Here is a 25,899-nt window from a genome sequence, read left to right as displayed (position 1 = left end):
ACTGTGGCAATTTAAGTTGTATTTGGGTAAAATACTAGCTCAAAGAAAATAATTTCCAAAGCCCAGTAAGTAGGACTGTAAAACCAATGTGATGTTTATAAGGAAACATTTTTGCCAGACTATATGCACCCTTTCCTCAACAATGGTACTGAGCTGGTTTCCCTAGTTTTACACTTGCTGTATTATAGTTTGTGTTCAACACAGCAGCTAAAATGATCCCTTTAAAACCTAAGTCAGACCGCGTCACTTCTTTGCCTAAAACCTCCAAAGCCTTTCCAACTCAGTGCAAAAACGGAAAGTCCTCCCAGAGGTCCCCAAGGCCCTTGTGAGCTGCCCCATACTCTCACCTTGCCACTCTTTTCCATGCTCACTCTGCTTCAGCTCACTGGCCTACCTGCCAGGTATGCTCTTGCGCTGTGGCTCCGTGTCCCTGGAATACTATGCTTCCACAAATTGTCCCTGGCTTGCTCCTTTGCTTTAGATTTTCGCCTGAATTTTTCTCCTTTGCTTTAGAGTCTTACCTTTTTAGGGAAAGCCTTTCCTAACCACCTAGTATGCAGTGGCAATACCCGCCCCAGCTCAGATACTTCCTTTCCCTTTTCTTCTGCTTCAGTGTTCTTCTTAACATTTACCTCCATCAACACGCTCCATTTCTACACATAGATCTGTTAATTCTCAGTACTCCCCTCTTCAAGGGAAGCTCCATGAATGCATACTTGGTCTGTTTTGTTCACTACCACATCTAGAATGGTGCCTGGTACATACAGGAAATAATATTCGTTGAGCAAATGGTGAATAAATGGTATCTCTACTAAACAGGTGAACTAACATGCTGATCCAGAAAAGCATGAATTTGGCCTGAGAAGGAGCTCCATCTTTTCCCATTTAATGGACTACACTTCAGAATGAATACATTTCAAAATGACACTTCATTCTGAGAAGAATCCATAGTCATTTAAAAGTACTCACTCACAAATATTTACTGACACCTTACCATGCGCCAGATATGGTACTAGGTGCTGTGGAGAGAAACATGAGTAAGACCCTGTCTCTGGCCTCCAGGAGCATGTAGACCAAGAAGCAGTTTGGTATATTCTCTGAACAAAAATACTGCTCATGAGATTTTAGGATAACAATGTTGTTTATGTATATTCTAAGTGGGGTTTTCTTTATGAACAATAGGGATGCTTCTTTTAATAAAGACAATGAAAATTATGCAAATAAATAGCTCCTAAGCTTGGCTGTGCATATTTAAAAAATAAAGCTTTTTGTGTTCTACTCCAGACTTATTGAACCAGAAACCAATCCAATACAGCCTGGTCTTCAGGCCAGCATTTAAAAGACCAACATAACTTACTGCATTTCCCTCTGATTTAACTTCTAAAAAGTTCAGAATATCTGAAGAGAAATTTCTTCTCGTTTCACTTTTTGAAATAAATCTCATTAAAAACTCAATTTTACTGCAGCCATTTTGAATGAGTTTGATGAGTCTGATGAATGCCTACATCCATGCAACCACACCATGATCAAGATATAGAACATTTCCATCACCTCAAAAGTTTGCTGTGTTTAAAGTTTAAAAACTTTAAAGTACTAGACATCCAGTCATCCTCAAACCAATCTTTGCATTCCACCTGGACTGTTTTAATCACTGTCTCAAAAAAAATTATTAAATCTTTGTTCATTCTGTTTTCATCATCTCCCTCCTACCCCCAGGTTTAGAAACCTTTAAAGTTTTTAAGCTCACCTCAAAAAGTTTTTAAACTCACCTCAAAAAGTTTGCTGTGTAAAAGTGTAAAAACTTTACAGTTAATTCCACCCTGACCCCCAGCCTTTGGTAAATCACTGAGTGGTTTTGTCATTATACATTAGTTTTGCTTCTTCTCATAAATTATAAACCCTACAACATGTTATCATTATTACTATTATTATTTTTTGAGACACAGTCTCACTCTGTTGCCCAGGCTGGAGTACAGTGATGTGATCTTCGCTCACTGCAACCTCTGCCTCCCGGGTTCAAGTGATTCTCTTCAGCCTCCTGAGTAGCTAGGATTACAGGTGCCTGCCACCACCCCCAGCTAGTTGTTGTATTTTTAGTGAGATGGGGGTTTCACCATGTTGGCCAGGCTGGTCTCGAACTCCTGACCTCAAGTGATCTGCTTGCCTTGGCCTCCCAAAGTGCTGGGATTACAGGTGTGAGCCATCACGCCTGGCCATGTTATTATTTTTTCTTTAAACAATCTGATGACTATTGTTGGATGATATATCTGTCATTATAATTGAAATAGGTGTCCTGCAAACACTGTACAGTTGTGTCTTGCTCTTTTATACAGTTCGACATTTGTGCTTTTAATTGGACTGTTTAGACCATTCACACTTAACGTAATTATTGATATGGCTGAGTTCAACTCTACCATCTATTTGCCCCATCTGTCCTTTGTTCCTTTTTTTCTTCTTTTCCTGCTTTCTTTTGGGTTAGCTGGGCTAGTTCTTAGCATTCCACTAATCTCTACTATTTGCTTCTAAGCCAGAGGTTGGCAAACTTTTCCTGTAAAGAGTCATAAGTAGATATCTCAGGCTTTGAGAGCTATAAGCTTTTTGTTGTAACTACTCAAATTCTGCTGATGTAGTGCAAATGCAATGATAGTCCACATGTAAATGAACAGCCATGACTGTGTTCCAATTCCATTGTGTTTGTAAAAACAGGCAAAGGCCAATTTTTGCCCATGGGTTGAATTTTGCCAGTCTGTTTGAAGCTTTATTTATTTATGGCTGTTCTAGAATTTGCAATATGCTGCTTTAATTTCTTACAGTCTACCTTCAAGTAATATTAGGGTATTTCATTTATAATGTACAAACCTTACAATAATATATTTCCATTTTCTTCTTCTCATCTTTTATTTTCATATGTCCTTCCTCTATGTACACTATAAGCTCCATAATATAATGTCTTTATTTTTCCTTTAAATAATTATATTTTAAAGACATTTAAAAGTGAGAAAACAGCTTTTTATTTATCCACGATTTGTGAAACTATTTATTCCTTTGTGTAGATCTAACCATCCATCATCAGTTTCCTTCATCCCAAATAGCTTAACATTTTTTTGTAATGCTGGTCTACTGGCAATGAATTCTCTCATATTTGTCTGAAAAAGTCTTTATTTAGCTGTTTATTTTTGGAAAATGTATTTGCTGGGCACAGAATTCTGGAATAACTTCTTTCTTTCAACATTTTAAAGATGTCTTTCCATTATCTTCTGGCTTGCATAGCTTGTAACATGAAGTCGGCTGTCAATCTTATCTTTGTTTCTCTACTTAATGTGCTCTGTTTTCTGTGAATACTTTTAAGATTTTCTTTTTACTCACTGGTTATCAAAATTTTGATTTTGATGTGCTTTGGTGTGGTTCTGTGTTCATCCTGGTTAGGGTTCATTGAGTTCTTAGATCTGTGGACTTATAGGCTTCACCAAATTTGGAAAGTTTTCAGCCATTATTTCTTCAAATTATTTTTTGTTTCCTTTTCTCTTTCCTCTTCTTTTGAGACTCCACTTAACACATATATCTTAGACTTCTTGATAGTGTCTCAAAGATCATTAAGGTTGTGCTCATTTAAAAAAATATTTTTTCTAGTAGTAGAAATGAGTAATTTTGGATAATTTCCAGATCTTTAACCTCAAGATCACAATTTCTTCTGTAGTATCTAATTCAGTTAATTCCATCAATGAAATTTTTACTTCAGATATTTTTCAAAATTGAAAAATAAATGTTCAACTTGTTTGTCTTCCATTTCTCTCATTATGCTCATGTTTCCTATGAATTCCTTGGGCATATATAGTTTTTATAATAACTATTCTAAAGTCCTGTCTGCAAAGTCCATTATTTCTGGTTTGTGTGTGGGAGGGAGGCATCTATTTCTACAGATTGCTTTTTTCCTGGTTATAGTCTTTCATCCATAATCAGAATAAAAATTCTTTGCTTGTCTACTTTTTATTTGGATTGTAAACATTGTGAATCTTGTGTCATTGAATGCTGGATTTTATTGTAATCCAGAGTGTTGGACTTGATACTGGCAAGTAGTATATCTGCTGAACACTGATAGCTGAATCATTTTGAGGCTGATTTTAGAGCTTTTATTTTAGGAGAGTTGAGCATAACCACTACTACAGGGCTAGTTTAGCCCCACTACTAAAGCATAATCCTTCTAATGTCTTTCTTGAATTCTCCAATGTGTTTAATGAGGCCTCTCTACACTGGATTATTGGAATTTAAAATATTCCCAACCTTGTATATGTTTGGCTTATAGTTCCCCAGAAATTTTCTTTTCTAAACAGTAGTTGGTTGTCTAGCTTTGTAGGATTTCACTCTATAAATGTAGAGACTGATATTAGGCCAGACGCAAGGAAACTCCTATGCAATTTCTAGAGCTCTGTCTCTGCATGTTCTTGCCTTTCTAGGACTCTGCTCTGTGAATTCTAGCCATTTTGGTCTCCTTGAACTCCAAATTCTGTCTTTTCAGCTCAGTAAGACCTTTGAGCTCTGTTTGGGTTTCTGTGCAGACAGCTTGGGTGATTGTAGGACTCACTTCATTTGTTTCTGTTCTCTCAGGGATCACTGTCTCACATTGCCTGCTGTCTAAAGTTTGAAGATAACTGTTTCACTATTTTGTCCAGTCTCCTAATTATTTTTGGTGGAGGGCAAATCTCACAGCAGTGACTCCATGGGCAGAAGTAGAAGTATCTGTTTTTTTGTTTGTTTGTTTTGTTTTGTTTTTGAGACAAGAGTCTTGCTCATGTCACCCAGGCTAAAGTGCAGTGGCGCGATCTCGGCTCACTGCTACTTCTAACGCCCAGGTTCAAGTTTCTCCTGCCTCAGCCTCCTGAGTAGCTAGGATTACAGGCGCCCACCAACACGCCTGGTTAATTTTTGTACTTTTAGTAGTGATGGGGTTTCGCCATGTTGGCCAAGCTGGTCTCGAACTCCTGACCTCAGGTGATCCACCCGCCTTGGCCTCCCAAAGTGCTGGGACTACAGGCGTGAGCCACCACACCCCGCCTCCCTTTCTTTTAAAATGATTGCTTTTGTCTTTTGTTCGTTGTATTGACCTTATATCATAAACTACCAAGAATCCTTTTTTAAGGTAATGTAGATATAAATAATATTAGGACTTTATTAAACTAGGTTAAATATGAATTCCTGTGGCAGAATTTGAAGCAAATAGAATCCTTTTAAATGTTGGGTTAAGGACAGCTCCCCTGATTTAAATTTTGTTATCTTTTGCATAAAATATTCTACCTTATATCAAAAGTATCAACAATCCTAGTATATAGCCACTGAACTTATTACTTCAAGGTTTCATTTAAAACATGCAAGTTCTACAACTTTTTTTTCTGAGACAGAGTTTTCACTCTTGTTGTCCAGGCTGGAGTGCAATGGCCCCATCTCAGCTCACTGCAACCTCCGCCTCCCGGGTTCAAGCGATTCTCCTTCCTCAGCCTCCCAAGTTGCTGGGATTACAGGCGACTGCCACCATGCCCAGCTAATTTTTGTTATTTTTAGTAGAGACAGGGTTTTGCCATGTTGGCCAGGCTGGTCTCAAACTCCTGACCTCAGATGATCCACCTGCCTCAGCCTCCCAAAGTGCTGGGATTATAGGCATGAGCCACTGCGCCCAGCCTACAACTCATTTTTTTTTTATTTTTTGAGATGGAGTCTCGCTCTGTCACCCAGGCTGGAGTGCAGTGGTGGGATCTCAGCTCACTGCAAGCTCTGCCTCCTGGGTTCACGCCATTCTCCTACCTCAGCCTCCCAAGTATCTGGGACTACAGGCACCTGCCACCATGCCCGGCTAATTTTTTGTAATTTTAGTAGAGACAGGGTTGCACCATGTTAGCCAGGATGGTCTTGATCTCCTGACCTCATGATCTGCCTGCCTTGGCCTCCCAAAGTGCTGGGATTACAGGTGTGAGCCACCACATCCAGCCAACCTACAACTCTTAAGAATTGCTCCAGGGGCCAGGTGCACCTGTAATCCCAGCACTTTGGGAGGCCAAGGCGGGTGGATCATGAGGTCAGCAGATCGAAACCAGACTGGTGAACGTGGCAAAACCCTGTCTTTACTAAAAATACAAAAAAATTAGCTGGGCGTGGTGGCGTGTGCCTGTATTCCCAGCTACTTGGGAGGCTGAGGGCTGAGGCAGGAGAATCACTTGAACGCAGGAGGCGGAGGTTGCAGTGAGCTGAGATTGCACCACTGCACTCCATCGTGGCAATAGAACAAGACTCTATCTAAAAAAAAAAAAAATAGCTTCAGAAACACTGAAATGATTTGATTTTTTTTCTTGTTTGTTTTCAGCTTCACTCGAAGCCATAGACAATAGCACAACAGATTAGGCAGAAAGATTACTTTTAAGGAGGTAGTTATATTTATGCTTATTTTAATGCAATATCAAGTTATGGAAAACAAACAGCAATTGAAGGCATACAGCTTTTCATTCAGTTCACTTAAAAACATCACAGCTTTTCTTCTGTAAGCAAAGCACAGAAAAGATGAGTCATTAAAGTGACTGATTATAAATGGCAATCATCAGGGCAGATGTAAGTCATTTTGGTTTAATCAGGCCATTAATTATTAGGGTTTATCAATTAGTTTTATTGAAGGCAAGGGAGCTCAAATGAATACTAGGGCATTGATTTTAACTGAGACATTTTCTCAAAGAAAATACAAATGAGTTGTGTTGAAGCCTGGAATTATGGGTCCTTTTCATACCACTAAAGAGAAATAAGTTTCTTCTACCGCAACACACAAACCTTTAGTGAAAAAGCAAACTAACTTATTCTCCTTTCGCATTAAAAATGAAATATCATGTTTAGGTGTTTCCTAATTTAAGGTTTAGGTTTAAGCTATCATGGCCAAGAGATGACTATCATTTTGGAAATAGTAAGATAAAGGTACAGTGCAAAGTGTCTCATTTTTAATATCCAATACTCCTTATCTTTTTCATTTTAAAAGATTTAGTCATTTTATGCAGTAGGCTTTTATAGGCATCAAAATAGATTCCTGTGGGTCAGATTCCCTTAAAGGAAGCAGAGTGATGCCCTGGAAGGTGCCCCTGCATACTGACTGTGAGACTGGACGAATCATTTAAACCTCTCTGAGCATACATGTACGTGTGGGTGTGTGTACTCACAACACTCACATGCTCAGTGTTGAGCACACAATTTCACTTAATTTTCATAACAATCCTGAATTCTCACTGACAACCTTGCCAGTGTTGGGAGATCAGATATCATTCCTGATCTTGTACATCATATCCTGTATATGATATCCTGATATCTGGTATCTTGATATCTGATCTTCCTACATTGACAAGGCTGTTAAGAGAATGAAGTGGGCCTGTGTGCTTAGCACTGCTGGCATGGAGCTAGAGGTCAGTGAAATGTTGAATGAATCAAATGAATGGGAAAAACATTTTGTAAACTTGAATGTACCAAATATACTATAAAGCTACTGCTTTGTAGAATTGGTAATGATGACTTCCACTCTAGGAAATCAGGATGTGGATCATTTAATACACTGGCTCATATCCAAATGCTAAATGAGGTTAACTTTCATTATACCAGCTCCACCTGAAGGCAGGCTTCTTCTAGGACAGCAAGTGTGTTCAGCTGGGATCACAGACGAGTTAACATTATCCAATCACAACATGTGTCTCCTGTCACAATACTGTCCCACTCCTTCAGTGAGATTTCACAGTAAGCTGGGCTTTTTAACGATGATGCAATAAATCTTTGAGTTGCAGCAGTGACAGCCCACATAGATAATAGGTGGTTATGATGCAGTTCCATCCAATAACTTGAAGTGCTTAGAAGATTATTAGAAAAATATCAGTGAGCAGAAAGAATGGAAGAGTTTACTAAAAGAGCCTTCTGTCATGCTAACAGTAGGTGGTTTTAGGTAAATAAAAATCAGCCTCAAAGTGTCTTTAAAACTTAAACATAAAGCTATCATATGACCTTTGTAGTCACTATGTGGTCACTCTTTAACAAAGTATGAAACATTGGTTCATTACACTAATCATATACTATATACCAATGGTAAAATAATTACTTCTTCTCAAATCTGATATGTGCTAGATGGCCTGATAAACTATGATTTACAAATATCTAAAGAAATACACCAATTCCACTCCTAGGTATTTACTCAAGAGAAATGAAAATACAGAACCACATAAAGACTTGTGTATGAAAAGTAGTATTATTCATAATCGTCCCAAAGTGGATACAATGCCAAATATCCCTCTACTAGTAAATAAGCAGACAAAATGTGATATATCCATACAATGGAATACTATTCAACAATAAAAAGGAATGTACTACAGACACATGCTATAATACAGACGCATCTCAAAAACATCATGCTAAGTGAAAGAAGAAAGGCACAAAGATTTCATGTGGTATGATTCTGCTTATATAAAATGTCCAGAAAAGGCAAATTTGTAAGAGTCAGAAAGTAAATCAGTGGTTCCCTGGGGCTGAGGACAGGAGCAGGGAGTGACTGCCAATGAGCATGAGGACACTTTTTTGGGGTGATGAAAATGTTCTAAAACTGGATTATGGTTATGGTTGCACAACTTTATAAACCTACTAAAAATCACTGAATTAAGTAAGTGAATTTTAAGGCATGCAAATTATATATCAATAAAGCTGTTTTAAAAAATCAACCTCAAAACACAACTTGATTTCTCATTACCATTACTAATTACTAATAAATAAATTGATAATCCATAGTTTCTGCAGGTGCTTTTGTGGTCACTGTGGTCACTCTCTTACCCTATAACAAAGTATGAAAGATCAGTTAATTACATATAATATACTATATATCAATGGTAAAATGGTTATTTCCTCTTAGAACTGATATGCACTAGGCCTGATAAACTGTGATTACAAACATTTAAAGAAAGATATTAATTTTAAAATGTTACTTTTGTGTATTTAAGATTATTTCCAAAAATGACTAAGGCTATGTGTATAAAATGTAAAAACAACTGATTCAAACATGAAAAATTTGATCCACCAACCATAGTTGCCTCAATAACCGCAAGTAACTGCTCTGATTTTCAGGCTGGACTGATTTTTTTTTTTCCCCCACTGAATTGACCAAATTGACTGTGGAAATTGGTATTATGTTGAGACAACCCATGTTGCCACCCATAACTGCCTCATGCAGGAAACTGTATCTTTACACATTCTGCATCAATTAGCCATTAAACAACCCACATAAACAACATCAAGCAGAAGCTTGCTAATAAAGGCCAGAGCCTCAACAGCATGTGCTTTCCAGACATCTTCACAAAAGGGATCCTCCGCCCACTGCCCAGACCCTGCCCCCAGCACAATCAGGGGTCAGGGTGGGAGGTTACCCTTGGCTAGGATCTGGCTGGGTGCCGAGGGGGCTGTTCAAAACAAATAAAAGCTCCTTCACAAAACTACAGTTGGAGTTACTAAATGTGCTTTGTATAGGGACCCAAATGGCAATTTCCTGGTAAGATTAGTTCTTTTTTTTTTTTTTTTTTTTTTTTTTGAGATGGAGTCTCACTTGGTTGCCAGACTCGAGTGCAGCGGCACAATCTCACCTCACTGCAACCTCCGACTCTCGGGTGCAAGCGATTCTCCTGCCTCAGCCTCGTGAGTAGCTGGGACTACAGGTGCTCGCCACCATGCCCCACTAATTTTTGTATTTTTAGTAGAGATGGGGTTTCTCCATATTGGCCAGGCTGGTCTCAAACTCCTGACCTCATGATCCTACCGCCTCGGCTTCCCAAAGTGTTGGGATTACAGGCACGAGCCACTGCGTCTGGTGTCTGGTAAGATCAGTTCTAAAGAAAATTGTGATTTTGTATCAGCTATATGCTTTCTTTTGTCAGAAAAGAAAAACCATACCAATTGAGGATTCCCTTTTTGTTGTGACCTATTCACATCAGGTGCTGTTGGTATCTCCAACTTCTACCTCCTTTTGGTTTTTGTTTCATACTTAAAACATTCAATTTGCTCTGAACTTTTACATGTCTCACTGAATGCTCTTAGAAACGGACATGGTACAATTGTTACGGAAACATTTTTAAATGCGGCATGTGGCTGTTGTGGGATGATAATGGAGGCAGAAATAAACTTCTCTTCAACTTTTTCCCCCTATAAAGCAATTACACTGTGTGAATACCAGGAAGCCACTCTCAGTTTACCAGGAGCCAGAGGGCGCATTAGCAGGTCTCCACTCCTAGTAACCTCTCCTAGCACTGTGCCTGGGATCTTCAGCAATGCTCTTTCATTATGTTTAATTGTCTTATGAAAAGAAAAAAAAACAACATATCTATCTAGTTATTTCTTGGGGACTGCATTCTAATGAATGGGAACAGCAGGTACGATTAAATATAAACTATGCTGACATTCTGCATTACAAATTCATCTGTGCACAACGGGAACATACTTAAGAGAAAACCACAATGCAATATAAAAGTTATTCTAATGACTCCATCACATAATAAAGGGTAGGTCATCCAAATATTCTTGCAAAGGCCTTAAATAAAATTAAACAGCATAATTAGCCATCCTCAATGGCAGTTATTGCCTAGAGTCTCATGATTCGGTTCAGAATGGAGGCAACAAACATGCCCTTTCCTTCTTCAATAAAGGCAGGGGACCTGGGGCATTTACAAGATTAATAACAAGGGCAAAAGGGCCTGAGCTTCTCAATTATCCCTCTCTTAATCCTTTCATAGTAAGTAAAAGAGATTTCCTTCTAAAGTGGTGAATCTTAGATTCCTACCTGTGATGTGTACATATTGTGGTCAGTGTTTAGGAAAAGCCAGGTCTGGAGGAATGTGTTCCTGCACAACCTACTTCCCCAAGTCTAAGATACTACTGACTGTTAAGACTCCTCTTGACTATAAAACCTTTTTGGGGAAAAAGGAAAGAAAACAAAGGAATACCACATTATATGCATAAATAAGATGTAAGACAGCAGACTTGACTTGGAGCGGTGTGTCCAGAAGACTAATCCTGGTAATTTGTTTTAAAGAAATAACAAAACATTATAGTAGATAACACTTACTCGGCACTTAATATATACCAGGAACTGGGCTAAGTGCATTATTATCATATGCATTACCTCATTTAATTCTCATTATAACCCTTGAGATAGGTACTATTATTAACCCCATTTTACAGAGGAGGAAATTGAGGTTCAAATTAATGAAATTACTTGCCCAAGGACACAAAACTAGAGGCTTCGACTAGTAAAGCTCTTAAGCCTTAACAAACTGCATTATGTTTATGAGCTAAATCTTATTGGAACTAATAGGATGGATTATCCCAGCTTTGGCAGTGAATAGTTGGATGATCTTGGGAAGTTCACAAAGAAAATAGCCCAGATGTTTTAAGTTCTTTATACTCACAGGCTAATTTTCTAAGAAAAGGAGATGTTAATAGGAAAGTGTGAGGAACATTCTAACTATTCCCTCTCACTTAACCTCTTGCTTCTTTTCTTGAGAAATAATTATTTGACATAATAATAGCTGTTATATGCCAGGTACAATGCTATGACCTCAAAGAAGTTAAGAAGCTGACCCAAGGTCACATAGCTAAGATGAATTAAGAGGAAGAACCAGAACTTAAACCTGGGTCTGATCCTAAAACTAGAGCTTTTCCATTAGGCCACCAACCACTTTCCTATGGCTTTTTCCTATGACTTTTCCTATAACTAAGCAAGTTTTTTAGGCTGCTTGAGCCTTGATTGCTTCACCTAAGAATGGAGATAACAATGATACCTCCTCACAAGGTTATTATAACAATTAAATAAAATTATACATACAAGAGAGCTAACACAGTAGCACATACAAGGTACTCAATAAATGATATTAGCAAAATGATTAATATTGTTATCATTATGATTGTACCCAATCCAGAAGGAACTTAATCTTCCACCACCAAAAGAGTAGATTTGATTTCTATGGTGCTGATCACCTTCAACCATGCCTTTAGAGAAAGGAAGAGACATGGAGAGCTCTTCCAACTGCTAAAGCTGTCTGTCCATTCTGCTTGGCAAAATGTCCCAAGGATAAATCTCTTACTTTAATACGAGAAAGGGGAACAAAAGATGACTTCCAATTTAGCCACATTTTAAAAAGTTCCAGGAGAAAAACACTGTCCTCAGAAAATTATGATTCAATGTATTCATCCAACAAATATCCACTGGCATACAATCAATGCCATAAATTCCTCTACCAACAGAAATGACCCTGTCATTCGTCATACAGGTGCTCTCTCTCTCCCTCTGATAAGCTCCTAAACTTCAGGTTTGTGTCAGAGACAAAGCAATGATCAGAGCTAACTGTGGGGCTTGGTGAATCAAACATTCATCCACACACTGGGGGCATCTTGCTGGGTGGTTGGACAGAAGTTTACCCTAATGGATACTATAAAGACTGGTGAGCCAAAACACACAACGATCACACAATCTGCTTCAAATCCCAATCCCCTGCAAGGCAGAAGACTTTTAGAGGTGGGGACTGGGGAAATAACTGCCCTCTTCCATTTCCATTTGTTCCTTGAATGACACATGACATCTTTCCTTATTTCTCCTCTAAGGCTTCCATTGATACTCATTTTCAGAATGGAAGAGGGTAATTTGCCTCTTACTGATTTCCTATAAGGGATGACTCTGCCTATGATCAAATCCTACCACAGAAGCAGGGGAGAGAGAAAAACTAAGTCCAGGACAACCTTCTCTGATTAAACTGACCTTCTGAATACAGGTAACTATAGAAAGATGATAATTCTTTTTTTGTTGTTTACATTAAGCTTTTAATTTTGAGATAACTATAGATTTACATAGTTATCTCAAAGTTTACATTTACAATGGTAAGAAATAATACAGAGACATCCTGTGTACCCTCCACCCAGTTTCCCCTAATGGTAACATCTTATAAAACTGTAGTATAGTATCACAACCAGGGTATTGACACTGATGGTCAAGATGGCGAACATTTCCATCACCATGAGGATTCCTCATCTTGCTCCATTGTAAACATTCCCTCTGTCTCCCATCCTCTCAGCCCCTGGTAACCACTAACGTGCTCTCTCCATTTCTATAATTTTGTCATCTCAAGAATATTATACAAATGGAATCATACACTATGTAACCTTTGTGACTGGCTTTTTCACTCAGCATAATGATCTGAAGATTCATCCAGGTTGTGTGCATCAACAGTTCGCTCCTTTCTATTGCTGAGCAGTAATCCATGGTATGAATGCCCACAGCTTGCTTAACCATTCACCTGTTGAAGGACATCTGAGTTGTTTCCAGCTTTTGGCTATGATGAGTAGAGCTGCAATAAACTCTTGCATACAGGTTTTTGTGTGAACAGAAGTCTTCATTTCTCTGGGATAAATGCCCAGGAATGCAATTGCTGGGTCATACAGTAGTGGCATGTCTAGCTTTCTTTTTTTTTTTAATGTCAGCAGTGGGGCTGTATCATTTTACATTCCTATCAGCAATGTATTAGTGATCTAATTTTTCTGCATCCTCATTTGCTATTGTTACTACTTTTTATTTTAGCCATTCTGATAGGTATATAGTAATATCTCATGGTGGTTTTAATTTGCGTTTCCCTAAAGGCTAATGATATTGAACATCTTTTTCATGTGCTTATTTGCCATCTGTGTATACTCTTCAGTGGAATGTCTCTTCATGTCTTTGCCCATTTTCTAATTGGATTGTTTGTTTTTCTACCATTGAGTTTTGAGAGTTCTTTATATATTCTAGGCACATATTCTTTTAAAAGAATACTTCTAAGACACGTAGCATTTCTTGTCTCTTGAAAATCACAACATACTACAAATACAGAAATACCCTGTGATTACCCAAGGTAAATAGAATGAATGATCAATATGGGGAAAGAGGCTTAATTTCTCGAGATGTTCATTTGTGTGGATAGTGTCAGAACTGGAGAAAAACCAACAATCTAGAGTCATAGTTTGTTTACCCTGTTAATGGGCTAAGTCTTTTTTTTCTTTTCAAAAACATACACATCCACAAGTTATAATCTACTATAGCGCTGGATGTGATTAATATTTATTACATTTAAAGGACAATATGGAAATGATTTTTACACAGGAGATAAGGTGTTAACTGTGCTCTCAACACTAGCACTTGTATAACATAAATGCCTCCTTCCAGATCCATCTGATTAAACAGCCTGAGAGCTCAGGGAAGGAAGTACGCACATACTAGCTCTCTCATCATTACACATGGCAAAATAAAACCTACTGGAAATGACTCGTTTTAAATTGACTTGGGTTACTCAAACACTAACCAGTTCTTTTAAAAAAGTGTTTGGGGCCGGGCACGGTGGCTCACGCCTGTAATCCCAGCACTTTGGGAGGCCGAGACGGGTGGATCACAAGGTCAGGAGATCGAGACCAGCCTGGCTAACACGGTGAAACCCCGTCTGTACTAAAAATACAAAAATTAGCCGGGCATGGAGGCACATGCGTGTAGTCCCAGCTACTTGGAAGGCTGGGGCAGGAGAATCATTTGAACCTGGGAGGTGGAGGTTGCAGTGAGCCGAGATTGTGCCACTGCACTCCAGCCTGGGCGGCAGACTGAGACTCTGTTTCAAAAAAACAAACAAACAAACAAAAACTGTCTGATCCTCCAGAAAGCAAAAATATGTCATAGGTTATTTCAAAATTCACTATAATGTATAGTTAAGCACAAACTATGTAGATCTCTGCAAAAAAAAAGATTGTTACAAAGCTTTATGCAAATTATATCTTTTAATAAATCATTAAAAATTAATCAGGTTAGTTTTCTATTGATAGCAATGCTTTCCAAGAATTCTTTTGTTTAAGAATCACTTTATCCAGAAAATAGTCATTTCCTAATTTATTTTTGCCACAAATCCCAACTTTTACACACACTAACATACTATTTTAACTACCACCTTGACATCGAAATTTCTCTCCTAAGGAATTCAAACGTCTTACCTCTACCAAACCATTTCTCCTTTCCCATTTAATAAATATAAGAAAATAATTTTGGAATATATTACAAATATTCTTATAACATTTTTAATCTTAAAATTTATACTGATTTCACTTAAAGGACAATATCAAATATATAACATTTACCTGCCTACACTATTTTGAACTGTTACCCTCTCACCTTCCCATTTTCTTCAAAATTCCTTCCTTAAAAAGGATGCCCTTAGATGGGACTGTCTTGTGCATTTTTTTGCAACTTCCTGTGGATCTACAATTATTTCACATTAAAAAGATTTTTTTTTTTAAAAAACATGTTCTTGCTTTCCATCCAAGTTGTGACTTTACATATCCTTATTATAATTCCTTATTAATTATAATACTTCATTTTCAGTGTCCCTGATACTTTAAAAACAGTTTCCCATAAAGATGCCTTTTGAGTTGATAACATCAGTCTGGTTTAGAAAGCAACATTTTCTTAGCTAAGGCACACGGCTTTAATTTTCAATTATTTGTTTTATACTTTAGTCTCTTATCTTCAGTTTTAAAACATTTCATATTTCCTAGAATTTCCCACTTTGAATGAATACCTTAAATAATTTATATACATTAAGCACCTACAACAGTGCCTGGTACAGAGTATATGCTTAATAGTCATTATTGTTATTATTTTCATCACAAAATCTACTCTTGGAAATTCTCCCCTCCCTTTTCTCTTTCTTTTCTTTTATGTCTCTCTGATTTGCTTTGTTCCCCACCTTATCAACATGGCACACTTCCTTCAGTCACGAAATCACAGAACCCAGAACCTTAGCTCTTAAAGAAATCTGAGTGATCATCCAGCTACTCTTTCATAGTATATATGAGGGAACAGAGGCAAAGAGAACAGGAGTGATCTGCCTTTCTGGGGTCACCCAGTGAGGCAGTCAGTCAGTAGGACTGAATTGGGAATGTCAGATAAAGCCAGGATGGAAAATTGTATTTTGCTTTTTCCATGTATGTATTCTGCCTTTTCCAGAATGTCATATAAGTGGAATCACACAGCTGGTAACCTTTTGAGTCAGCCTCCTTCATTTAACATGAAGTATCTGATATTCACCCATGTTGTTACATGTATCAGTAGCTTGTTGTATTGCTGAGTAATATTCCACTCTGTGGATGTATTACAGTCTGTTTTTCCAATTACCAGCTGAAAGACATTTGGGTTGTTTCCAGTTTGGAGTTATTATGAATAAAGCCACTATAAAGAGTTGCCTAAAGTTTTTGTGTGGACACATGTTTTCCTTTCTCTTGGGTAAATATCTAGGAAGAGGACTGCCAAATCACGTCGCAAGAAATTGCCAAACTATTTTTCAAAGCAGCTGTACCATTTTATATTTCTACGAGCAATGTATGAGAATTCTAATTGCTCTGTATTCTTGTCAGCACTTCATATTATCAGGTTTTTTGTTGTTATCTCTTTTCAGGGAAAGAAAGTAGCAAGAAGTATTTTTAGCATACTAAACTGTTAACAATTTAAGCTTTAATTGACGCCTCTCTTTCTCTTAAAAGTCACAAGCAATCCATCAGGAAATTCTATCGACTCTACATTTAAAATATATCCAGAATCACCACTTCTCCCAATCTTTATAACCATCTCCCTGATCTGGGCCCCTGAAACTTACCTGAATTACCAAAACATTTTCCTAACAGCTGATTCTACTCTTGTTCCCCACACTCAGATACAGACACACTGGCCTCTTTGCTGTTCCACTAACACTCTGGGCACATCCTGTGGTGTCTACTCTGTTTCTCATATATCTACTTGACTAGTAACTCTCCCCTTTCAAGCCTTCCTTCCAAACTCATCTTCCCTATGAGGTTTCTTTGATTAATATGCAACCTACCCTTTGCCTCCCCTAAGCTCAATCTACTTTTTCTTCTCTATTATTAACAACCCTCTAACACACTCTGTATTTTACTTATTTATTGTGTATATTATTGTTTAAGAAACGTTTCCTAAACCACTCTATCACTGCTAGAATATGAGTTCTATGATCATAGAAATCTTTTGTTTCACGTATTGATGTGTTTCAAGTACTGTGAACAGTGCCTAGAATGTAGTAGGTATAAAATAAATAGTTGCTGAATGATCAAACTAACACTGGCTTTGGTATCTAAGGTAGCACTAATTGGAAAGTCTGTGTGAGGCCAGATTTATAAAAGAGAAAAGCCAAGGGTAGAAAATAAAATTTGTAACATGTATACTGAAACTATAAGGCTTAGTTTCTTTAAACACAAATCTATCTGGCCAGCATTTGCCTACAATTATTTCTGCAAAAATGTATTTTTTAAAAGTTCTCCTATTGGAGAAAATAAATGAAACTAACCAGGTTCATATATACAAAAAAACTCCTGGCACACCAACTATATAAGTTTTTTTTTTCTTCTATAAACTTCTGCATCTGTGTAAGATGGCCCCAGAATGATTGCCAATTTTATTTTCTTAATCTAAGTTCTATGCTCATTACCACTGCATTTCTATTTTTTATCCTCAGGGAAAGAGAGAGCAGTTACTACCAGGGCATTCTCACATCTTCCAAAGAAATGGCATAGGTGTTAATCTTGTATTTATGTTTGATGTGGGTAATGATGGCTATGACTGGAGCTGTAGGTTTATTAATATGCAGGGCTCTCACCTCATTAGTGGCGATGTATGTTTTGAAGTGAAGCTGCGATGTTTCCTGTAATGTCGGATCTGGCCTAACAGATTTTCTCACTATTCATTTTCTTTGTTTTTACCCATAGTCAGCACATGCTATGCTTACAGTGCTCTCACATATGCCTTTTAATAAAGACAACTTTTCCACAGTAGTTAATTTGGTGGGCATTTCAAACATTTTTAATAATTATGTCCTCATGTGGAATTATCACACGTTTGGTTTATTTTAGAGAAAAGATTTTCATAATTTTTGAATCAGTAATATAAAGTACAATAAACTCTCTCCCTGGCTTGGTTTTGGAGTGGTGTATTCTTATTAACTGAATAAAGTGATTAATTCATGGTTATAATAAAAACATGCCACATTCTTGGCATTCAATAGTTTATAAAGTCCCTGCACATATACCTCAACCAAATCTTAAAAAGAGCAAAATAAACAACAGTAACAACTGACTGAATATAACATTTGATGATCCATTATGAATAGCAACAGCTGTGCTTCAATTTCCAAAACAATTTCCAGTTAACATAATATACCATCAAATAAACTAACTTTTACCAGACTAACAAGCCTCATGGGATGAGTGGTTTGCCACTGCTTATTGCTCAGATTTCATTCTACTCTACAGTCCTCACTGGATATAAACTACGGGAGAGACTCCAGGTTTTCAAGAGTTTGTTTGGAAGCCATTAACTACGTTTAATAAATTCTGTAATATACTATTTATATATACACTTTCTATATCTAAAATCCAGGACCACTGTATTCCAAGGAGGTCATATAAATGTGAGAAATAGTTTGTTCTCTTTTCTCATTAGATACTGAACAGATTCAAAAGATTTCTTAATCTTTTGAAATTTGTGCCCATAAGTACAAAGCAATTTCTTTTTTTTTTTCTACTCTGGTTTTTAAGAAGAGCATTAGAAAATGATGATCAGAGAACAATACAGGTACTTAGACCAAGACAAAGGAGGAAGAGGTATAGATCATTCATTAGTATTTCTCTTTCACCATCTTCTTTTCACTGTCCTCTCACAATGCCTAAACCAGGCTCCCCCAGCCCCTGCAGAAGGACCCCTGTTTTTGATTTGACAATGTGACACATGTTCAGCTAGAATTCCCATCATCATTCATTTAGAGAAAGCAAAAATGAGTACATGTGCTTTTAAAAAGGAACAGCAATGAGCTTATATAGCAAAAGTGCATAAACAAGTATATTACCTATTTAATTGCCTTAGCTGAACTTAAAAGCTCTGATCTTTAATTGCCTGATTGAACTGATCTAAAAAGCTACAATTTTTTAATCAAGAAGAAAATAGCTTTTTGGTAAATAAAAAGGCATCTTTAATCTTATTTTTATGGACTCCAAGTTATTAAATATGGACAAAGCGTCTAAAATATTAAGTTAACAACTACTCAATCTAAGGTAAATTTCTCATTACAAAGCTTTACAAAAGTCTTCAGGGACACCTGGCTTCTTTGACGCTTCAGTAAAAACACATGCTTTTAAGTCCAGAAGGTAAAAGTTTCCATGAATAGCTGGGAAACTCAAAAGCTAAATATGAATATATTTAATGAGGTGTATTACCACAGGATATTTATTTCTGTAGTTGAGTGGCCATAACTACTGGGACACAACTGTTCATCTGCACTGCAATTCGTTAGTCTTTCCATTGAGACAGATGTAGGTGCACACTCATTCACTGAATTTCCTTGAAAGGACTTGTCAGCCCTCTACCACTGTTCCTACTGTGTCCCCAACAGGTATCTTCTTCTCACAACAGGTGGCATTTTATAGCAGGCTACTCTCCGTAGGAATTGGACTGGCCAGCACCAACTGAAAAAAATAAGTACAGGCCCAGGATTCCCTTTTGAAACCTCTATGCTCTCCATCAGTCAAACCACTGGAGCCCTTGTCCGTCACTAACGAAAGAGCCCCTTCTTAGCCCAAGTTGCAACCAGGGATGAAAAGAAGGACCTACTGGCTTCTGAGAGGCTCTGGTCAACCAAGCTTGGCCACAGTGATCATAAAGTGGTTATAGTGAGAATCTGACCCTAGGCATTATTTTTAGATCCAGACAAATCCATCTGAAACATGTCTGTCAAGATCCCATTTCAAATGAAAAATTTAGTTATTTCTCCCAAACCCAGAGTAAAAATTAAAATAAAAAAATTTAGATACAGGAATACGAAAGGTACATCAACTTATCAGCATGATTTCTAATTTTAAAGAAGAAAAATCAAGATAATGGCAGAATAACTGAAACGTGTTTCCCTATCCACTATAGTTCTTTGCACTACTAAGATTCCTTGCACAAAGTTATAGCTAGAGAGGGATTTCATTACAAGCCAGAATTAACCTGTATGCCCAGAGTACACGATGATCCTAACACTCACTTTCTAACAACACTCGAATTTCCATGGCACTGTCCTTTTAAAGAAAGCTTTACTATTAAGAATGGATGTTTTTCCTTTAGTTCTTTTGTCAAATGGATAGATGTCCATTTTTTAAAAAATCAATAAAATTTTTAGAACTGACCATTGGGTTAATTCTTATTAAAATGGCTATCACCACTTTACCAGTTGCTGGGTGTGGAGAGGTAGAAGTACAGGGAATAGAAGCAATATAAGTTATATCATATTAAATACTGTTATCTCTTACTCTTGGTAGTCAAAAATGTTCAATTTTTTTTCATCCACCAAATTTGTTTACACACTTATTTATACCCAGAGAAAGTAACACTAACAAAACTCACTCTCCCTACACCTACCTTTCACACCAACTATACTCTAGAAATGGAGTGGACTGGCTTTAAAAATAAATCTAGTTTATGATTCCATTTAGTCAGTATAAATACCTTCAAAAACCTGACTATTTTATTTGTCAAAATCTAGATACCCTCATTAAAAAGGAGGATTTCAGAAGAAATGTGGAATCACTAGGATATTAAAACCACCACAAAAGAAAACAACCCTTAGTGACAGATATGACATCACAGTTGAAAATATCAGTTGTTTTCTCCATCTCACAGTTTATATCCTTAAAAGGAAAAACTTTCCTTTAGTCACATCTAATGTGTATGCTGTTCCATTCCCCAAATGTACATACAGCTAAGATGAGCAGATGTGTAAAATTAAACAGCACTGTTAGTAACACTAGGCCTTGAAGTTGCTTTGTTATAGTCTCTTACTTAATAATTTGCTCCAAATGAATTCAGATATTTTGGGAACGTTAAAAAAACAAAAGGAGATTCCTTTTGCAATATTCAACAGTTATCTGATTATTCTCTCATGTGTTCTGTTACTAGACAAGGGGACTATTCCTGATGCTTTCACCAATATCTTATTTAAAGTTTTACTTTTGGCCAGGTGCGGTGGCTCCCGCCTGAATCCTAGCACTCTGGGAGGCCAAGGTAAGAGGACTGCTTGAGGCTAGGGGTTTAACACCAACCTGGCCAACAGAGCAAGACCCCATCTTTAAAAAAATTAAAAATAAAGTTTTTCTTTCCAGGTATGTGAAGCAATCTCTTAAGGAACAGTGTGTGATGCTATCTGAAATGTTAATAGAAGGAAGGATGTAATTGTACAGAAAGCAAAGGTTTTGCATTAACAAGAGTTAAGTAAGACAAACAAGATCCTGTTATTTTCAAATACTATGAAATATCTTTTTACAAGTTTGACAAAGGTGATTCACAAAAACACACTACCAAGTTTATAATCTAAATGAGAGCAGTTGATGGAGAAAACAAGAAAAATAACATTTATAGAGCAGCCATCTTTTTGAGTACCAGATGTATCAGCTGGCTTAAATGTCAGAACACTTACTTTAAAAATCAAGGTATCTGGAGAGACCCAACCCCACCCCAAATTAAGTCCAAGCTTATAAGCCCAGCACATACCTCTATGTAAAATCTTTAAACTCCACAAATAAGTAAGGCCTTTAACAACCTAAATTTAGGAAAAAGAAAACAGTACAATTATCAATTATGGTTTTTATAAGGAACTTTCCATATTTAAATACATTCAACATATTTTTTTTTTGAGACAGGGTGTCACCCTGTCACCTAGGCTGAAGTGCTGTGGGGTACAATCACTGCTCACTGTAGCCTTGACGTCCTGGGCTCAAGCAATCCTTCCACTTCAGCTGCCTGAGGAGCTGGGACCACAGGTGTGTACCACCATGCCTGGCTATTTTTCTCACTAATGTTGCCTAAGCTGGTCTTGAACTCCTGGGCTTAAGTGATCCTCCTGCCTCAGCCTCCCAAAGTGCTAGGATTACAGGCGTAAGCCACCACACCTGGCCTAACTCTTCCTTTAAAACTCTGTCAATCAGTAAGCATTTACTGAACACCTCCCATTTCTGTGTGAGGCTTTGCGGGAAAACCAATTGCAAAAGCCACAGGTTCCTACCATTAATGAGTTTATAATCTTCTGAAGATAAGGTACTCCAAATGAAAGAAATAAGTGCATGTGTATATAAAATAATCTGGAAGTACCTATGCTGAATTCATAATGATGCTAAGCCAGGCAAGGAGAGAGACAGGAAAAAGGGAAAATGGCTTTCTTAATTTTCTATACTTCTGTGTGTAGAACTTTTTTTGAAGTCATGACACTTATGACCAAGGAAAAACTTTTCTTCTCAGACAGGATCTCACTCTGTTGCCCAGGCTGGAGTGCAATGGTGCAATCATAGCACACTGTAACCTCAAATTCCTGGGATCAAACAATCCTCCCACCTCAGCCTCCTGAGTAGGTGGGACTACAGGTGCACACCACCATACCCTGCTAATTTTAAAATATTTTTTGTAGAGATGTGATCTTGTTTTGTTGTCAAGGCTGGTCTTGAACTCCTGGCCTCAAGGGATCTTCCTGCCTCGGCCTCCCAAATCCCTGGGACTACAGGTGGGAGTCACCATGCCTGGCCTGGAGAGACATTTTTAAAAAGTTAACTAATGAAATAAGGCAGTGGGTAGAATAGAAACTGCTTTTCCCATCAGGAGTCAGAAAGGCTTACTAAGGTGTTACAGCTTGAGTAACGGATTTAACTTAAATGAAAAAAAGAAAAGGAAGTGTTTAGGTCAAGGTAAAAATATATAATCAAAGTACTGGGGCAATGTACTCTTCCAAAATATCAAAGTCATGAAAGACAAACACTGAGGCATTAGAGAGACATGACAACCAAATGCAGTGAATAATCCTAGACTGGAGTAGGACCAGAATTTTTTTTCTTTTGTCTATACAGGGTATTAATGGACAATTGGTGAAATTTGAATAAGGGCTGTTGAGTAGATAATAGTATTGTATCGATACTAGTTTCCTGATTTTAATCAGTGATTATGTAAGATAATGTGTTTGTTCTTAGGAAATAGACACCTAACATATTTTGGGATAAAGGCCGTAATATCTGTAACTTATTCTCAAATGTTTCAGGAAAAAATACATTTATAGATTTTTAACCAAATATGGTAAACTGTTAACAACTGGGGAATATGGGTGAAGCATCTGTGGGAACTTTTTGTATTAGTCTCACAACTTTTCTGTAAGTTTAAAATAATCTCAAAATAAAAAGTTCCCCCCAAATTTATAAAGTATATTGGGGCAGGAAAGAACGAAGTATATCAAGATGGTCCTCATAAGCCAGTCTGGCTGATGCAAAGCATATATGTTGACAAGGCAAGGTATTAAAAGGCCAGGTCAAGGAAATAAAATGAGAAAATACAAACATCTGAATTAGATTTGCATTTTTCACTCTCATAGCCTGAGTTAAGAATAATTAGTTGAATGAGATACTGAAAAAAAGATGTTTCCATGACCCTAAGTATATGGGTTACAAGTACTACCTTCTATGTGGAAAATTTAATCAGTGGTCACCATTAAAAACTTAAAAAGTCTTTATGTATAAATTGCTGTAAAAGGAAATGCACATGTTTTATTCATAACCATTGACCCTATATGCACATGAGCGTGAACTTACCAATTTCAAGGTTGACTATTCAAAATTAGACACCAGATACACTGAACAAATCACTATTAGTCAAAATTTACTGTAAGATTTAAAAGTATTCATCACTATAGAGAATTCTGGGTAAGTCACGACTATAAGAACAAGAAAACCTACCATTACCCATGAGAAGTAAATGAGTGGTTTACATATCTTGAAAATGGTAAGAAGAGGTTAGGGGCTAAATATGCAAGAATTCTAGTTGATGAAGGAAGCCTAAGAGCAACTGTGAAATAAGAAATGCAAGGGGAGAAAGCCAATTTCCAAATACTAAAGATCTAGAAGACAAAATCTATATCAATTAATACTGAGCAGAGGTTAACATATTTTAATTGTTCTCAAAGGGTGCAATGTGCTCCTGAAAGATTTGCTAACATAGATTCATCAATTCTAGTATATGTTTGTCTGTTCTAAGAGAACAGCATACATTTTTATAGCAAATGACTTGTTCCAGAGTTTGGAAATAACTGGCATTACAATAAAACACATGTATTCTGGACAGGAAGACAATACAGAAAGAAAATATCAAAATATTAATAATGATAATTTTATCACGGAAGCAAATATAACAAAAATATTTCTTTAAATGTTTATAAAAATTAACATCCATAATGAAAACAATTTTCTCTTTGAGTAATAGGAGGAGGTCATCTTATTTAGCATGGAGGTGATCATCTCCATTCTGAGGAAGAAGGGTTAAAATTTTCAACTTAGAAGCTTAGCTGCATGTTATAAAAACTACCCATTAAAGATAGCTCACCACTAAAAATTGGTTCCATACAAAATGAATTTTCAGAAAACATGTAGGGGAAGGCAATCCAATATATTCTGATTGTCAGGTAGAAAAAAGTAAAACAAATACTGATGTTATAATATTTGCTAAAATTATTCATTTTGTTAGAGATTCAAAAAGAAAATATTCCTATTCTTTGTCAAAATACACTACATTTTCCTTTAGAAACATGTAAATTCTGGTGAAAAAGGAGCTAGACATCTGTGAACTGAAAATCTAAAGGATATTATTGGTATTCAGTAGGCTGGGTTTCACAATAATGACTTGACAAAGCCTTGACACTAAAAGTACTTATATCTGTTGTCAATCACTCGCTCCTTGACATGTCAAGTGCACCTCCTTTCAGGGACAACTTCAATCAACATTAGCACTCAAAATACAGCACGCAATGTCACTGCTTCAGAAATCAGAAGAAAAATAGAATGTGTTAGGTGGCAGGGAAAGGCAGAAAGGCATTCCTCTTTATAGAAGACCAGATTCAAATGGATAGTAGAGAAAAACCACTGAGCCACTGAGTAAGTTGGAAGGCTGAAATCAGGTATATATAAATTCCTTTGGGAAAAAAAAAACAAAACTCTCTTGCCATACATTTTACAAAAGAAAATTTGAATAACATATCACAGAGGTCGACAGAGGTCCATGCTGTAATGAACTGTGGACCTATGAACCTGCCTTGCATGCCAGATTATTAGATCCTGGAAAATAAAGTTAATTTGGGAAAAGAGAGATACCTAAAGACATGAAAAGAATCTGAAGCAATTGTGTTGCTCCATTATTCCCTCATTCATAAGTCTGTTTTTTTATTTTTTAGCCTAGCTCTTTCTTCCACTCCTGCCTCTATTTTTTTTTCTCATTCTGTTAGGAAAACACATGGAGAAAGCAAGGGGTCTGGTGTCAGACAGCCCTGTGTTCAAATTTGTACTGACTAATTAGATGATAACTCTGGGCAAGCTGGTTAACTTTTCCAAACCTCATCTTGCATGTGCACAGAGTATGTTCAATAATCCACACTTTACAAGGTGGCTGTAAAGGCTAAATGACATAATATTTGTATAGAAAGCATGCAACAGTGATTGGCACAGGAAGTATTCAATATACACCTATTTCCCTACTCTCTCTTTCTGATTCTATTGCTTTTGACTTGGCAATAGCACCCTTGTGCTTTCTTGGCCTCAATGAGGGAACTCAAGGGAAAGATGTTGATGCCGTCTTCAGTACACTTTCAGAGAGATGACCAAGGATACTGGGAACACAATCAGACTATGGGAATATTTAGTTTACACACCATAGCCCACAGCCCATCAATTTGCTAGTCTTATTTTGACTAGTACAACCCTCCTGGTGCCAGGTATTAGCCATGGGCCAAT

General features: G+C 37.1%; 1 protein-coding gene across 7 annotated transcripts in view; it reads right to left on the bottom strand.

Moving 5' to 3' along the window:
• MAP2K5 (mitogen-activated protein kinase kinase 5) overlaps positions 1 to 25,899 on the bottom strand; it is a 260,525-nt gene that overhangs the window by 117,814 nt on the left and 116,812 nt on the right. For all 7 annotated transcript variants that reach the window (XM_054451151.2, XM_054451149.2, XM_063652330.1 and 4 more), the window contains one exon: positions 21,638 to 21,686. In XM_054451151.2, the coding sequence (XP_054307126.1) occupies positions 21,638 to 21,686 (49 nt within the window). The remainder of the gene's footprint in view (positions 1 to 21,637; positions 21,687 to 25,899) is intronic.

Source organism: Pongo pygmaeus, chromosome 16 (assembly GCF_028885625.2).
Source record: "Pongo pygmaeus isolate AG05252 chromosome 16, NHGRI_mPonPyg2-v2.0_pri, whole genome shotgun sequence".
Lineage (NCBI taxonomy): Eukaryota > Metazoa > Chordata > Mammalia > Primates > Hominidae > Pongo > Pongo pygmaeus.
The sequence above is the reverse complement of the archived record's forward strand: the minus strand, read 5'-3'. Positions and strand labels throughout refer to the sequence as shown.